Source organism: Sardina pilchardus, chromosome 5 (assembly GCF_963854185.1).
Source record: "Sardina pilchardus chromosome 5, fSarPil1.1, whole genome shotgun sequence".
NCBI classification, from domain to species: Eukaryota; Metazoa; Chordata; class Actinopteri; order Clupeiformes; family Clupeidae; genus Sardina; species Sardina pilchardus.
Window position 1 is genome coordinate 5,929,715 of NC_084998.1, and position 16,492 is coordinate 5,946,206.

Below are 16,492 nucleotides of genomic sequence, written 5' to 3' on the forward strand. Positions count from 1 at the left end.
ATAGGGGTCAATTACTTATGCTCCCTGTATTTAAGGAAGAACATTTATCTATTTACGATACATTCTTCAATCACAAAGAAAATTAGTGTCCTTAGCGGTTTGATTTTTACTCATTTTTTGAATTAAAGCATTACAATCAATTCTCAAAAGATGATTTTATATTCCTCTTTTTAGTCAACTTTAGCATGGGTATGAATACTTACTATAGCCACTGTATATCACTGCTAGATGTCTAGCAGTTTAATTTAATTTATCTTTTATAAAGAATGTAGTGCTGCAGTGGCAGGGTGTTCATTCAGATCAATCTTGAATTGAAGAAAAGGACAACGCAAGTCTGGTTTATGTTTGACATTGTATCAGTTTCAAATTTAATAGAATCTCTCAACTAAAAGTTATTAATGATTTCAACAGAAAGCCAAAGATCATAATAGTGTTCTTCATAAAATATAATACCTCATGAACATCTAGACAAAATAATAAAAATACAGGTAACATTAATATTTAGGGAATACCTTGCAGTCTTTTTTTCGTCTTAGTAGTTTATGTTAAAACAATACATAAGGTGTAGAAAGCAGGAGAGCACACATTCAAGGACTCTTCTGGTGAGAGATGCAGTGTTCATAATTACAATTTTACATTTAAAATAAACCATACACCATCATTTCATAAGCTCTGGTGTTTGTTTCTTCATATATGAAATCCAATAACTCATGTGGTTGAACGAGTCCTGCAAAATATGGGGACTTTTTGCATGTTCGGCCAACGTTGTTTCAATGTTTGTACACTTTTTTACAGATTTGTTATTTTTGTCCTCGCCTGTGAAGGTGAAGAGATCTTCAGTAGCTTCATTCCAAAGGATGCTGTGGCAAAGGATATGTTGCCTCACAACACAGCTACCAAGCCATTTGTGTTGGGAGAGAAATGCATTGCTCCACAGCATGTGATCAGTAGAATCTGTCTGTATGCTACAAGGTGAACATTACTTTCAACGTACCTGATGAAAAGTGTTGAAATGACTCCAGTCACATCCTAATCTGACTACTCTGTGCTGATAGCCTCATTTTGGATATCCGTTTAAAGGATAATAAGTAGGAATCAATCATGAAACTCCCTCTGTGGAGTTGGAGTATAGAGCATCACTGTCCTCTATTACTTGGGTACTACTTGAGACGTTGTGTACCTTGCTGGGAAAACAGAATGCTGTTGAATTACAGGGTATTCTCTCCTTCATACTGCTTCTGCACATCTGACTGAAATAAGTGTAGTCCAGATGTTCTGTCATTCAAGGCAGAGTCTGGGATTTTGGTGAAAGGCTGACATTTAAGCTCAATAGCCAATCAAATGATGACGCTTGGTGGCCTGAACCACCACGTTTGTTTCACAAATGTTGCTACAGGATTGAACAGACCGCTAGAGGAGCATGCAGAGCAATGCGCTGAATTTGACAGAAATTGTATTGGCCTCAAATCGCACACACCCTACCTTTACCTGATTTAAGATGCGTTTAGACAGTATGCAAGGTGGGCTTGAACACATGCTGAACAAGAGTGGGAAACACTGCTGTAACTGCATGACCTGAACAACCATCTCTGCTGTAACAGACGTCCCAATAACTATTACGACATCAAATGGGCACATTGTGTGTAACTGTATCTGTGTCTTCCTTAATTCCTGTGTTAACAATTCAGTGATTCAGGGTTATTGAGTCCGAGGAGATATATAATCGTGTCTATCAAAGGTTTTTTTTTTGTGGTGGAAAGAGGCAATTTATTACAGTTCCACTCACGCCTAAACCTAAGTTTCTTCCTAGGCATGATATTGTGCTCATTAACAAAACATTAACATTCAAGGTATTTCATGTGGAGACGGGCAAATTAGGTCACCATACACACAGTGCAGCATGCATGACAATATGTATAAAGATTGTTAACATAATCCTCATCCTCGTGTGTTATGCTGTGCTTATTAAGTTGTTACGTAGTCCTTATAAAGGACAGACTACTACAGGAGTTACCCAATTCTACCGAGACGTGATATAGACACAACTGAGGTCATATTTCTTTAAAAAAAAAATTAACTCCTGACCTCTCTCTTTTTTCAGTTCAATATGAAATCTGGGACAGCATTCTTCAGCATTTTGTTTCTGATTTGGCCTCGTAACAAGTCTTCATATCAGTGACGAATTCATAACTTTATGAAGATTTCCCTTTCATGTCAACAGAGGCCCTGTTGAAACTCTCTACACCGTTGAAGAGAGGGATCAGCAAACGTGAACAGGCCCAAGGAATGGCAGAATAGACTAGAGACCATGGAGCGCAACAGTCTTCTCTCCCTATGTGGTAATACAGCTGGTTCAAATAAAATGGGAGAAGTCTCCTGAAAAATCACCAGTGAGTGTAGGCATCAGGAAATCTCAACATTCACATCAATTCCAATAAATACAACCCCAAGATCTCTGAGAAAGCAGGCTACGCCAAGTAACTTTGTTCTTTGTTGAGTTGGTAGATGTGCACAGAAGATGTGCGCAGGATGCGCTCTCTCCGCTTGAGTGGAGGATCTGGGAGAAAGAGTGGAGGGGAATTGAGAGGACGTGTGACGCACTACACCGCCATCTTCTGTGGCCGCCTCCTCCAAGCGGACTGTGTCCATGTCAGTGTGTTAGCACAGGGGGGAGGGGAGGGGAGGGGAGGGGAGGCACGCTGGAGATAAGTGTCCACCACACACACCACACCCCTGACCTCCCATGCTCGTCTTTCCAGGCAAGAGCAGAGGAGCGTCTCCCTGAATCACTAACTCTTGTCTAAAAGAGGGCAGAAGAACAAAGGGGGGGGGGGGGGGGGGGTTGCATAAAAAAACTTTACTCTCGGCCAGACGAAATGAAAACAGGCCAGTCTTTAGAAATGGCAGAGACAATCTCCCTTTGGTAGGGAAAAAAAAATGGTAAATGCTTGAAAAGTCTGCACACTTCTGAAATATTTCACTTTTTTAGAAAAGTACCTTTGCTATCCACTGTGTCAGTAGCTGCTTCGGCGAGGCTTTGGCGAAGTTCATGATACTTTATCTCCACCTCCTGCAAAGCAATTTTTAGAAACAAGCATGTTGGGTAAAGGCAGGGAAATGGAACAGACAGAACAACTGGTTGACAGATTAACAAATTCAACTCAAAGCGCCTCAAAATGAGAAATGCGTGGTGCTGTGGCGCAGCAGGCTAGAGCGCTCATACCACATATGGGTCCGAGTGCCCACGGGGACCCAGGTTCGAGTCCGGCTTGCGGTCATTTCCCAGTCCCACCCCATCTCTCTCTCCCACTTACTTCCTGTCTCACCCTTCACTGTCCTATACAAATAAAGGCAAAAAAAGCCCAAAAGATATACTTAAAAAAAAAAAAAAAGAAATGCGTGGCGGCCCAAACCTTGAGGTGTTGCAGGTTGGCCTGTAGCAGGCGTATGTGGGTCATGACCTGCCGGCTGAGGTTGGGTACGCCTGTTGTCTGTGACGATGAGAGGAGCTTCGTCACGTCAACATCCGAGTCGCCCCCCTGGATGTCATCGTCAGTGCTGCTCTCCTCAAACCCTCCGTATCCTTCTAGGAGAAGAGCTGTCACAAGCACAACATTTTAGTCCTTTGTATGCCCATTTATTACAGTGCATGCAAATGCACTGTACTGTTCTTCCTAGGCTTCTTCTTCTTCTTATTATTATTATTCCGCTTACCAAATTCATTTTTTCTATTCAGCTTGAACCGTTTAACTTAGAAACTTCATTCAAACGTCACAACGTAGGTCTTAAATAGGGGAATGCTGCTAAGTATTTTTCAACTTTGTAACTTTTATACTTTTTAAACTATAAATTAAAAACTATTCAAAATTTCCCCATAGACTTAACATTGGCCTCTATGACATCACAATCGGATCATTAAGCAATTAGAATCTTATGCCAGGTGGCCAGCCCCACCTGCAGCAGCCCTCTCTCTCTCAGGCAGCATACAATCTCTGTGAAGACTACATATCCTGTTAAACTCTCTTTCCACAACTGTTTCAAAATAAAAGTCCTCACTGCAATAATACACTATTAAATCATTTAACCATTGAAACTACTCAACTATCTAACTGTTCAACCATTCCAACTGTCAGTTATCTTCAACTATGCCTCCAGTCAACTACATGAGACCTCCATGTACCTGCAACCAACATAGCAACCATTAAAATTAAGCGTTTATGACCGTTTCCATAGCAACCAACATGATTTTACTATAGTAACTTCTTTATTCCTGATAGTGGCAGCCATGGATACCCTATCAACAAATGTTTCAAAATAGAAGTCCTCAGTAGCAAGTTAGCTAGTTAGCATAGTTAGCATTTTTAGCATAGCTGCTAGAAATGATTAGCTAAGTTAGCTAATCAACCTAGTTAGCATTGTTAACATAGTTAGCATTGTTAGCATAGTTAGCATTTTTAGCATAACTGCTAAAAATGATTAGCTAAGTTAGCTTATCAACCTGGTTAGCATTGTTACCATAGTTAACATTGTTAGCATAGTTAGCATTTTTAGCATAACTGATAGAAATCATTAGCTAAGTTAGCTAATCAACTTGGTTAGCATTGTTAGCATAGTTAGCATTGTTAACATTTTTAGCATTATTGTTAGAAATCATCAGCTAAGTTAGCTTATCAACCTGGTTAGCATTGTTAACATAGCTATCATTTTTACAATAACTGTTAGAAATCATTAGTTAAGTTAGAACAGGAATGTTTAAGCTTTAAAATGTCTACCTTAACACTATCAACTCTCTTTAAACTATGCAACCACCATGTTTACCCTAGCTACACCTTAGTAACCATATCTACATTATCTATCTATAACTTTTTTTGCATTTTCATGCACTGGTAATTCCTTGGAATTGCATTTCTAGTTGTCATTGTAATTGTACGACTTAATTGTAATGTTTTTAAAAATGTGGTTAAAAGTTTTATTGTCTCTCTCTCTATCTTATGACAGCAGTATAGTTTAATAATGCACATACATACTGTAAGAGCCAGCCATGGGCATTTAGCTCTAGAATAAATATCACATTGAAACTGCAATGGCAGAGCAACTCGCTAGAGTCTAAATCAGATTCTGGACTTAATTCACTTTACTGACACAGTTTCACAATTAAATGGCTGCTTTTGTTCCTAAATCCCAGTTGATGAAATCAGCCTTTAGCTATGTCCAAGTCACTGAGTTCAGTTCGGATCAGTCTACCCTAATAAAAGCATGAGTCTAACAAATATAGCCATACATAGAGAGATAGAAGATTCTCTCACCGTATTCGGCCGTCTCAAACAGCGCTGTGTTGGCAGACGGCGACTCCGTGGCGGCTTGCGAGGGCGCCGTCCTCTCCGAGTTGTTCTCTGCGGGTGGTGCCGGGCCCCCGTTGTCTCTGGGCCTCGGCAGAGGAGGTGCGGACGTGTTGGCGCGCTCGCCTCCCCCCTCGGCCCGCTCCCCCTCCTCAGCACTCATGTGGGTGATGAGAAGCTGCCGCAGCGCTGCCACTGCAGGACGGAGAGAACTCAGCACACACAGCTTTGGGAACGCTAACACATGCTAACACCTGTCTCTTCTGTGTTGATAGCAATGTCTTTACTGAAGCTTAGATCAGCAACTACATATAATGACTCCTTCTAATAAAATATAGTGATAAGAACTAATACATGTAAATCTAAATGTACATGTATATAGACCTATTGGAGCCAAAAGTGTTGGTCCCTTTTTCAAAACCAAATGATGATTTCTCACAGAGAAACATAATGGCCTTGACTTGATGTGTTTGCTGTGCTATCTAACTCAACCAGCAGGGGGCATACTCACATGTTTTTAGGGCTTCGTCAGCTCTGGAGGAGGGAAAGCCAAAGGCCTCCGGCTCCTCATCGTCCAGAACAACCGGCGGACATGACCCGGGCTTGACGAAGGCCTCTTTGTCTGCTAAGTCGGCTTCTAGGAAGGGCCCCTCTTCCTCCAGTCGCACCGTTAGCGACTCCTCTTCCTCCTCCTCATCCTCTGACTTGCTGCTCTCAAAGGGGTTGGACCCCGGAGGAGGCGTGTCCAGAACCCCCTGGGTGGACACTAAGTCCTTTTCTGTGACGCATGAGGAGTAAGAGTGGGCAGCCATGAGATATTAAGAATCTGCACTATGCCAAAGCCAGACCGTACAGACCTACTGGACCACGTTCATCTATTACAACTACGTCAACATACTGTAGATACGAAACGTATTCTCATGAGTCAAATGAAACAAGCCGAACAGACGAGGGGTCGAGCCCGGCAGGCGGAGGGGTTTACCGGGGGACTGGATGCTTCCGGTCGAGATGCGGTCGGGATCTTTGTTGAGTTTCTGAACGCCAGCGGAGTTGATCATCTCCACAGTCTCACGGTCACCGCTGGTGGACCAGTCACAGAACCGTGCGTCAAATTCAACATTTTTAAACATCTGCAATCTTTTTAGGTTCAGTATGCATTAGAGATGGTTATAGACATATTGATTATTAGGTACACAGAGTAAATCAGTAAATCAGGTTTCTATGGCCAAGTATACTTGCGTATACAAGGTATTTGGTCTCTGCATTTATCCCATCCATGAATTACTGAACACACACAGCACACAGTGAACACACAGAGTACCCTATTTCAGGCAAAGAGTCCTATAAAGATGCTTAAAATTGACTGCATTCACAGTTAATGTCTCTTTCACACTGGTGCATTATCATATCAATCAAAGTCAAGACAGTCAATCATCTTTATGTCTTCTACAAGGGAAATAATTACTCTATATTGAAATATAGTTATTAATGTGTCAAACTGCCTGTTACGCAAGAATCAGCCACAACCACTTTAAGTCCCAATCACATCTGACACTGTATAGTCAGAGAGGACCACCACAGCAACTAGCAGATGCAAACACTCACTCGGTCTGGGGTAGAGGTATGATGTTGTGCTGCTTCATCTTCATGGAGTCTGCCCTCTGGGTGATGAGACACTGCCACCTGCAGGTAGAGCAGAACGCAGCAGGATGAGCACTCACATGGTGAAGGGTCGTGTACTATCAGCAAAGCTGGTAGTGGGCAGTTATTTTCCTATTCAATTGAATAGGGAAGCATACAGGAAGGGGCGGGATGTATGTGTAGACATCTGCCATATTGAAACTATATATATAATATACGTTGCAAACTATCTCCATGCATTTATATGGAGGATACTTTGAGTGCTTGAGTGCTCTCAGTCCTTGAGAAGCAGCACAGGTGAACAGATTACTATAAAGAGCTGTGGTAGTTCACCACAGGGTATGTTATGTACTACTCGATGTACTGCTAGTGTACTACTGAGACTCACGTTCTCTGCTCAGACACAGTCTGCGCCATCAGCTCATAGATCTGGGCACCGCTGTCCGACATGGACAATACGAAGAAGGACTTGTTGTCTGTCAAATGAAAAGTTACAGTATTATTTGACTTAAGCTCAAACATAGAACTTTCAGAAACAAATAATAATAATAATAATAATAATAAAACACGTGTGATTCACCCTTCCAACCACCATGTCACTTCCACTGTACATTAGTTTATATCATGATATAGTTCCATCACTTCCATGTATTTGTATACATGTATGTATAGTTCTACTTCACAATGATACAATAATTACCTGTATTAATGTGTATAATGTACGCGTGTCTTTACCATATGCCTGTACAAATGTCCACGTTCTTTAAATGTATCAGACAATAAACCATTCTAATTCTAGGCCGAATTCTGCTTGTGTGATTCCAGGCGTGAGCGGCTCTGACCTGTGGCCACGGAGCGCACCAGAACGGTGTTGAGCTTGATGATGGGGCTGAAGATGTGCTTGGTGTCGGCGGTGCCGGCCAGGTTCTTGCTGTGGCACTTGAGGATGAGGCGCTCGTCCTGCCTCTGCAGCAGCACCAGGATGTCCTCCAGCAGCAGCGTGTACAGCTCTGGGGGCGGCGGACAGGTGGACACACACACACACACACACACGCGCGCACACACACACACACACACGCACACATGCACACACGCACACACACACAGACACACACACACACACACACACACAAATACACACACACAGACACACACACACACACACACACACAGACACACACACACACACACACACACAGACACAGACACAGACACAGACACAGACACAGACACAGACACAGACACAGACACAGACACACACACACACACACACACACACAAATACACACACAAGCACACGCACACACACACGCACACACAAACACACAAACACACACACGCACACACGCACAAACACACAAACTCAGTAACAGGGGCAGGCAGTGATCCAACTCACTGCATGAAACTATTTTGAGCAGTGAACATGCCGTACCATATGTCCATACCGGTTCCTTTTCTTTTCTATATGTGTTGATATATCTAACAGTCGTAGGATATACAACAATGCAATGTAAATGAAAAGAATTGGTGTAAAAATAGCTATGCTTCATACTTTCATATTTGCTCCTCCTGTGTATGTAAACAAAATCACTGACCCTACAGAAATCCCGTACACTACTTACACACTACACACTACATACTACATTACGGCTACTTATGGCAGACACACAACAAGTGATCAAGTATGACAGGCTATTCAATTGGGACACGCATGCAAGGAATTTGAAACAGCAGGAAGGAAATATCCTTTACAAGAGATACGAGGTCAGACAGCACGACAGAACTAAAAACATTTGGTTCACCACTGCCAGTTGCTTGGGTCATACCTATTGTCTTGTCTTTGTTGACCTTCCATGACAGTGGCCCTTCGTGCACCAACTTCCTCTTGGTCAAGTCCAGATTCTGCCCCGAATAACAACAGAGCACAGCAGATGTTAACAGAGCACACACACAGTGAAATGGCATTCTGGAAAGAGCCTGGTCTTCACTTGCGTCATCCCCATCTCCTCACCTTGAACTCCAAGATCATGGGATTCTCACTCTGCTTGAACGAGGACAAGTCCAGCCGTCTCTGGTAGTCCTCCAGTCTCTGGGGTGAATAAGGCAACAGACACGCAGTTACAGTAAGATCAACTTCACTGACCACATGGACGCGGAAATGATGCGTCACAGCAGCAAAGACAATGACAAGAGGGATGTTCCCAGAAACTAGAACTAGGAAATATTTATTTTTATGACTATATGCAGAAGAAATATGGGTTGGAAAGTAAAACAAAACAAAATGAGCTGAATAGAAACCATGCAATGATGGAGTAAATAATATAGGCCTATAAACTGGTACAGACAGCAGGTCTGTAGGGAGGAGGGGGACAATAGTAGTGCTACTAGTAGCAGAAGTAGTAGTAGTAGTAGTAGTAGTAATATTAATAATAATAGTAGGAGTAATATTAATAATAATAATAGTAGTAGTAGTATTAATAATAATAATAGTAGGAGCAATATTAATAATAATGGTATGAATAGTAGTAGTAACCTGTTTGTTCTCGGCCTCCTTCACCGCCTGGTTGACGTGGTTCAGGATGTTCCTGCAGCACTCGGCGGCTCTCTTGACTTTGTCCTTCTCCTCCAGGTCCTCTGTTTACCGCACAGGCAACGCAAGCGTAAGCAACACCCAGCTCTGGATAAACACGCTTAGTGGGGTTTGTGTTTATTGTCACGTGTAAAACTAACAGGGCAAATATGGAATCGTGTCAATATAAATAAGGACGGGAATGCGGACTCTGTGGTGCATGATAACACTGAACTCGGAACACATGTGGAGCGCTTTGCGTAGCGTAGCCTACGATGCAACACTATGCTGCGACACTACGCTGCAACACTAGGCTGCAACACTACGCTACAACACTACACTGCAACACTACGCTTCCACGTTCATCAAACAGCGGCTACACGAAACATGATGACATCTGCGCCGGACATGATGGTGTGTGCGTCCTACAGGTTTGAAAGAAATGTGTCAGTGGGTATTACCGGTCTTCACTCTGTGTTAGGTGTGACTCTGCTGTTAGGAGCCGTGTGTGTGTGTGTGTGTGTGTGTGTGTGTGTGTGTGTGTGTGTGTGTGTGTGCGTGTGTGTGTGTGTGTGGTACCGTACCGGTGTTTCTGGCGATGTTCTCCAGCAGCAGAGGATACTTGGTGAGGCGCATCATCTCCATGGGGATGATGTCTTTGAGCTGGAGCCGGCGGCACAGCTGGTTACTCTCGGCCTCCTGTGGACGCAAAGCAGTCGGCCGGGTCACACACCATCAAACAGCACCCAAGAAACACCATCTGGGGGCCACTGTGGCATAACTGGCAGCAGTGCCCGTACCACACACGGGCACAAGTGCCCACGCCAGACCTGGGTTTGAGTCTGACCCCAGATTTTTCCCGATCCCACCCCGTCTCTCTCTCCTACTCGCTTCCCGTCAGTCTTGCCACTGTCCTATCAATAAAGGCAGCAAAGGCCCCAAAACATCTAAAAAAAATATGATTAGTAGTAGACTACTAATCATTCATGTCAGCCACCCTACAACACACAACAGTGATGAAGACAGCCTGTCCTTTCATCTTCATCTTCAATCATGGCCATTCAGGTGCACCCTCAGTAAGGACTAAGTTTAATCAAAAGAGACACAGACTTGGTTGCAGCATCGGAATAAAACCTTTACTAAAAAACAAGTGCTTTTTGCCAGATATACCTCATAGAAGTTCTGAATAACAGGCAGGCTACACTAGGCATAACACTGAAGTGTTCTGATTGCAGAGCATATGCTACAGTAGTTAGCTTCCTCTTTAATGAATGAAACTGGCTACACCAGACGTGATAGCGACATGTACACTCAAAAAATTAGGTCAGTCTTCTAAAATAATTTTTACACTCCACGAACGAAATGCTTCAGTATATAACGTGCCTGGTGTAGCCCGCCTGTGAGTCACAGGATTTGACTCTCCTTCTAACTATAAAAGACTACAACTCCCACGTCTCTACGCTGCTGTGCTCCAGGTCTGAGTGGCTCCCTCCAACTTTAAAAGACTACAACTCCCACATCTCTACGCTGCTGTGCCTCACCTGCATAAAGGAGGTGAAGCGCTGGTCCTTCTTCTGCCTGCTTTTGATGAGCTCCAGCGCAAAGGGCTGATTACTGCAGAAGGTGCCCACCGCCTGCTTGATCTTCTCCTCCTCCGTTCCACTGAACTGTGAAGAGAAGAAAAGAGACGAGACGAGAAGAGAAGAGAAGAGAAGAGAAGAGAAGAGAAGAGAAGAAGAGAAGAGAACGTCCAACATGATGAGAAGGATATATCCTCTGATAAATATTCAGTGACTATAAATAAATATAAACATATCAAATAAATTGTGATACATTCAGTGCTTCAGCAATAACCTAAATGTACAGAATACACATGGACATGCACATCTCTCAGAATGTATACTTTTCACAGGAACAAACAGGTCTACACATTGATCAGAGAGTCTTTCTCACCCATGTGAGCAGATCATCTCCTATCAAACTGATGACTGAACTTTCATTCTTTTTCCGGGTGGACATCATCTGTTCTAGTATGGAGGCTGGGAGATATGGAAAAAAGAAAAAATCTTTTCAGACATTGGTTTTGGACATGGTGATAAAAAGACAACAAATAGGACTGTACTGTAACAGACATGTGTGTTTTGTGCCATCATTTCTAACCATACTCAAATCTATGAATGTCAACTCTTTGATGCTCTGAATACTGTGTTTACTACAGTATAATGTTCTGTTCCTCATACCCTCTTAATGCCATTTAACCATATAACCCTTCCTTCTTGATATACAGTATCTCACACTTGCTCATTTCCACTCATTTGCTCACACTGTTCATGGCCATCTAAAGTGACGCAGACTCAATGCCCCTGTAATGGAGGAAATCGGGTACCGTGTAGTTGGACGATCTCCTCTAGGTTGGTGAAGATGTGCTTGACGTCGCCTGGAGGGAGGATGCTTTCTCTGCTCAGCTTCTGATAGAAGACGTTGTCAAGGACCCGCAGCATCCGCAGGTGAGTCCTCTCTGTGTAGAACAGCTCTGCAGACACACACACACACACAACACGTCGTGTTAGATCAAAAAGAAAACATTCTTACTCTTTGCTCTGACTATATATAGTCCAACATGAATATGCTGAAGTCACTGGTTCAGCTGTAATGGTAATGAATAATAAGATGCATAAACAAGAACAGTGGGCTGAATAAAAAGGATATTTATATTTAAACAAGAAAACAAGAAAAGTGATGGGAATAAAAATATATTTATAAAAACATCACTTTGATTTCCAGCCCAGTGCATGTAAATGAGGCGGTTTGATGCAGAGCAGAAGGGACGCGTGTAGCAGGGCACGCACCATAAATGACTTCTTGCCGCTTGATTTCCTGAGACGCGAGCCCCTGCAGGATCTCTCGGGGGACTGACATCTGCCAGTTGGAGGGGTCCTGCTCCAGCTCCACCTCGCCACCCTGGTCATCCTCGCTATGGACCTCGCCCGAGCCCAGCGGATCCATCCTGAAGGGACCGCACAGCGTTTTAAACACCTGCAGCAGCAGCAGCAGCAGCAGCATCCACAGCTAGACTGGCAGGTGTACTGTACGTACACTCCACTACAAACACTTCCCATACAATATGATACAAACTATTGAACACACAACTTACTTATCAACCCACAGCTGCACTGGTAGACATAGGACTTAAAGCTTTCAACAAGGAAGATTTATGTGTTATCAGACATTTCTGAAATGTGTGCATGTATGATTATCTTCTGTCATGGTTCTGGCACAATGCCCAAGACCTTTAGACTCTGACAGACACCCCACTAGAAGCAACTCTAGTACAACATGATAGATGTATTATCATATTATCAATACACTAATCACTTATCCACACACAAGTTTCATGCTCCATATTCATCAGACTGGCATGGCCTGGAAGCTGAAAGTGTTGCTCTGTGAAATGTAATCCAAACTGAACATTATTTTGAAAAGAAACATTCTAGATCTAGATCGCAATCTACGTTTCTTGCTGTTCGCAAATAAAACATCTCTTCACGTTTGGTGGCACGAGCGCCTTAAGGCTGCGAGTGTCATGAGTTGCGGTGGAAGCGCAGGGTGTGGTTGCTAATGGCCGAGTGTCCAGAGAGGAGAGAGAGAGAGTGTGAGGAGGGCGAGCCTTACCTCCTGGCCGGCTTCGGCGTGCCTCCGTCCTGGGTCCTGTGAGCAGGAGAGATCACAGGCGGGTTAGAGTCTCATCTCATGCCAGAGGGGTCTAATGAGTCCTCCTCACGGAGGACTTGAGCGGAGCAGTGGTCATGCAGTCAGCCAACAGAGAGAGCTCCGGCGACCTCTTAACTAGTGATCCACAGAGAACAGTCCCGCTCCAAATGAGGCCATTTAGAGAGTATACGAGTGGAAAACAAAGCAGGGACTCAGGATAAAGTGTGTGTGCGTGTCTCTGTGTGTGTCTCTGTGTGTGTGTGTGTGTGTGTGTGTGTGTGTGTGCTAACCACAGTGACACGGGGAACATATTTAGCCCAGAGTTCTCAAAGCAATAACAGCAGCAGAGATTTCCTAATCTTAGGGACAAACTGTGTTGAAAAGCTTGAGTCTCTTCAGCTAGAGAGAATCTAGTATTTAACATAAAAACAAGCTGTGTTAGTGTCAGCTAAAGTAAAGCTGTTTTGCTAACTTTTTTCATTTCTTTTTTTTTTTTTTTTTAAATCATACCTTCATTCCCCAAGCAAGCCAAAAGCCCTGCAGCACGATCAAGTCTAAACTCTACTATCGCAGGTATTCTAGCTTGAAGGAGAACAAACATCTGCGGCACGTAAATCTAACAGACAACAGTGACAAGCCGTTAAGTGCAGTGAGGAACTTGTTAAGCAGGTAGCCTGGAGCGCAGGTACGGTGAATCTGTCTGAAGCGTTTTCCCCTGTCTTCAGGGCCACTGAACTTCCGGGGAATTTGAATTTCGCCCGGCAGCTCAGGCTGGAAACCAGCAGATCTATTTTCCATGTTTACTGCCAGAACCTTTGGCTCCAATCAGAAACGGCCATACTCTAGTCCTGGCACGCTGTTGGCCGGTGACGCGCCGAAAACGAAACTTAAGTGACGTGAAGTGCAGTAGAAACAAAGCGCAGCCTCCCCCGACTAATGTTCAGTCTTAAAAGATTGAGTTTAGTATGGTGAAAACCAGACTAGGCCACTGAGGAGGCGGTAGCACGCCGCGGCCGCGCGTGTGCGTACCTGTCCGTCTCCGGCTCCTCCTCCTGCAGGTGCTCCAGGGCGCAGGGGCCAAAGTCAAAGTGGGTGGCGGAGCCCGGCGTGGATCCGTCCTGGGGGTCGCTGGGGTGGAAGCCGTCCCCGAGCCGGGCCTGGGCCGAGGAGGGGGTGGAGCCTGCGCGGGTCAGAGAAAAGGTGCGGATCAGAAGGGGCGTCGTCAACGCTGAGGTGAGTTTCATGCTCACTGTGCATCCAATCCAATCCAATCCACTTTATTTACATAGCACAATCTAAACAAACAAACACAAGGTTTCCAAAGTGCTGTACACCACACAAATGAGGACAACAGTAGGATAAAAGAGATAAAACGTAAACGAGTAAAAAGTAAAAATGATAAAACAAAAAAGATAAAAAGATGAAGTACATGAAGTAACCTGCTCGCCTGCTGTTTTAAAATAAACCCAGCTCTTCAGGTAAGGTTCTCACAGCCTTCAGCTTGTTCATGGCATGAGAAGAGCAGGGTAAGAACAAGGCTTACAGTTTTTAAAAAATAAATAAAAAATTGAACTCATTCTGAATCATTGTAAGGAGAAACAGGCCAATTAGTTTTAGAAGTAAGACCATGGCAGAATGAAAACAGCAGCGGGATCACGTAACAAAGGGCATGTGGTCAGATCTGTGTGTCGATGTGTGTGAGTGTGTGTGTGTGTGTGTGTGTGTGTGTGTGTGTGTGTGTGTGTGTGTGTGTGGGAGGGGTGGGCAGTCAGGCTAAGGACAAAGAAAACAAAACCAGGGGACAACATCTTGGGGGGGGGGGGGGGCTGAATAGGAGGAAGCAAGAACCTTACCCAAGGGATAGTGAGATAGCGAAGGAGAGAGAGAGGATAATGACATAGAGATGGAGAGAGAGAGAGAGAGATAGAGATGGAGAGAGAGAGGGGGGGGGAAGGGAGGGAGGTATAGGGAGGTATGGGGAGAGAGAGGGAGGGGTCCTAGGTGGATGTTGAAGGGCGAACAGCTGCTCACCCGTGTCGGCGTCGCGGCCGGTTCCGTCGGAGCCCTGTGCGGCGGGGGCGCTGTGTGGCGGCGAGCTCATGATGGCGCCGCCGTGCGTCGGGTCCGAGCCGTCGCTGGACTGGTTGCTACGGAAACGCAACCCCGCCGGTGCCGACAACGGCGAAGACGAGTCGGACTGGTCAGCGGTGCTGAGGGCCGGCTGCGACAGCTGCTTCTGTGTACGCTGCTTGTTCAGCTCCACGGCTTTGCCGACTGAACGCCCCCCCACACACACACACACACACACACACACACACACACACACAAACACACACACACAGTACAGACACGGACACACAGATGAGAAATGATGGTGAGCGAAGGGAATAATAATAATTCTTAAAAAAAGAAGAAGAAGAAGAAAGGCAAAGCAGGTCTGTGGTCAGTCTCCCGGGGAGGAAGCTCGGAGCACTGCCCCTGCACAGCAATCTGGACATCGGAGGAAGCCAGGGGAGGAGCTGAGGGGTGGCCCCTGCCGGACGCGCTCAACATATTAGGACACACTTGACCGGGCAGCCTTGCATATGCAGACAAAAAAACCCGATACATGGCACACAGTTGGAAATGAACCGCACACAGGAAGAGAAACATTTCGCTGGCAGTTTCGCAGAATTTTTTTACCTTGCGTGACGTGCCTCTTAAGAGACTGTGCTGAGAGAAGAGGAAGTGACTCTACAGTATTCCAGACAGCTACTTCCTTTACACGCCTGAAAATTCCCCTTCAAATTCAGAACTAGTCACCTTCTACTCAAGGGGTGGGCGTGAACAAGGTTTTTTTTTCTATTTTTCTTTTTTTAAATCTAATTTCAAGCACCATTTTTTTTAGTTGGCATGGCAGTTAATCCGTGAAAAGTTCTGACACTTTTCAGTGCTTACTTGAGGATGGGTCGACGCGAGTGGGCCGCCTGGGAGGCAGGAAAGGGGGGAACCTGCCTTTCTTCTTTTCTTCACCACCTTCCCTCTCTGGCTTCTCTGGCTTGATGCCTTTCACCTTTCAAAGGAACAAAACAAAAGGACTGTTACAACACAATGACCAGACAAGTCTGTTCCCAAGGTGCCAAGGGTAGGGGGGTATTACTAAAGAAGTTAATGTAATGAGGTAACACACACACACACACACACACACACACACACACACACACACACACACACACACACACACCACATTGAG

General features: G+C 44.6%; 1 protein-coding gene across 3 annotated transcripts in view; it reads right to left on the reverse strand.

Annotated features, from left to right (window-relative positions):
- Positions 1-338: 338 nt before the first annotated feature.
- Positions 339-16,492, reverse strand: part of arhgef12b (Rho guanine nucleotide exchange factor (GEF) 12b) — a 52,549-nt gene continuing 36,395 nt past the window's right edge. For all 3 annotated transcript variants that reach the window (XM_062536125.1, XM_062536124.1, XM_062536123.1), the window contains 21 exons: positions 16,198-16,312; positions 15,292-15,534; positions 14,290-14,440; positions 13,222-13,257; positions 12,399-12,556; positions 11,936-12,082; positions 11,503-11,588; positions 11,091-11,216; positions 10,134-10,248; positions 9,514-9,614; positions 8,992-9,069; positions 8,807-8,882; positions 7,823-7,990; positions 7,369-7,456; positions 6,945-7,022; positions 6,322-6,419; positions 5,851-6,117; positions 5,307-5,534; positions 3,414-3,598; positions 2,998-3,070; positions 339-2,800 (listed from right to left, as the gene is read on the reverse strand). In XM_062536125.1, coding sequence (XP_062392109.1) covers positions 2,790-2,800; positions 2,998-3,070; positions 3,414-3,598; positions 5,307-5,534; positions 5,851-6,117; positions 6,322-6,419; positions 6,945-7,022; positions 7,369-7,456; positions 7,823-7,990; positions 8,807-8,882; positions 8,992-9,069; positions 9,514-9,614; positions 10,134-10,248; positions 11,091-11,216; positions 11,503-11,588; positions 11,936-12,082; positions 12,399-12,556; positions 13,222-13,257; positions 14,290-14,440; positions 15,292-15,534; positions 16,198-16,312 — 2,628 coding nt within the window. In that variant the 3' untranslated portion in view covers positions 339-2,789. The remainder of the gene's footprint in view (positions 2,801-2,997; positions 3,071-3,413; positions 3,599-5,306; positions 5,535-5,850; positions 6,118-6,321; positions 6,420-6,944; positions 7,023-7,368; positions 7,457-7,822; positions 7,991-8,806; positions 8,883-8,991; positions 9,070-9,513; positions 9,615-10,133; positions 10,249-11,090; positions 11,217-11,502; positions 11,589-11,935; positions 12,083-12,398; positions 12,557-13,221; positions 13,258-14,289; positions 14,441-15,291; positions 15,535-16,197; positions 16,313-16,492) is intronic.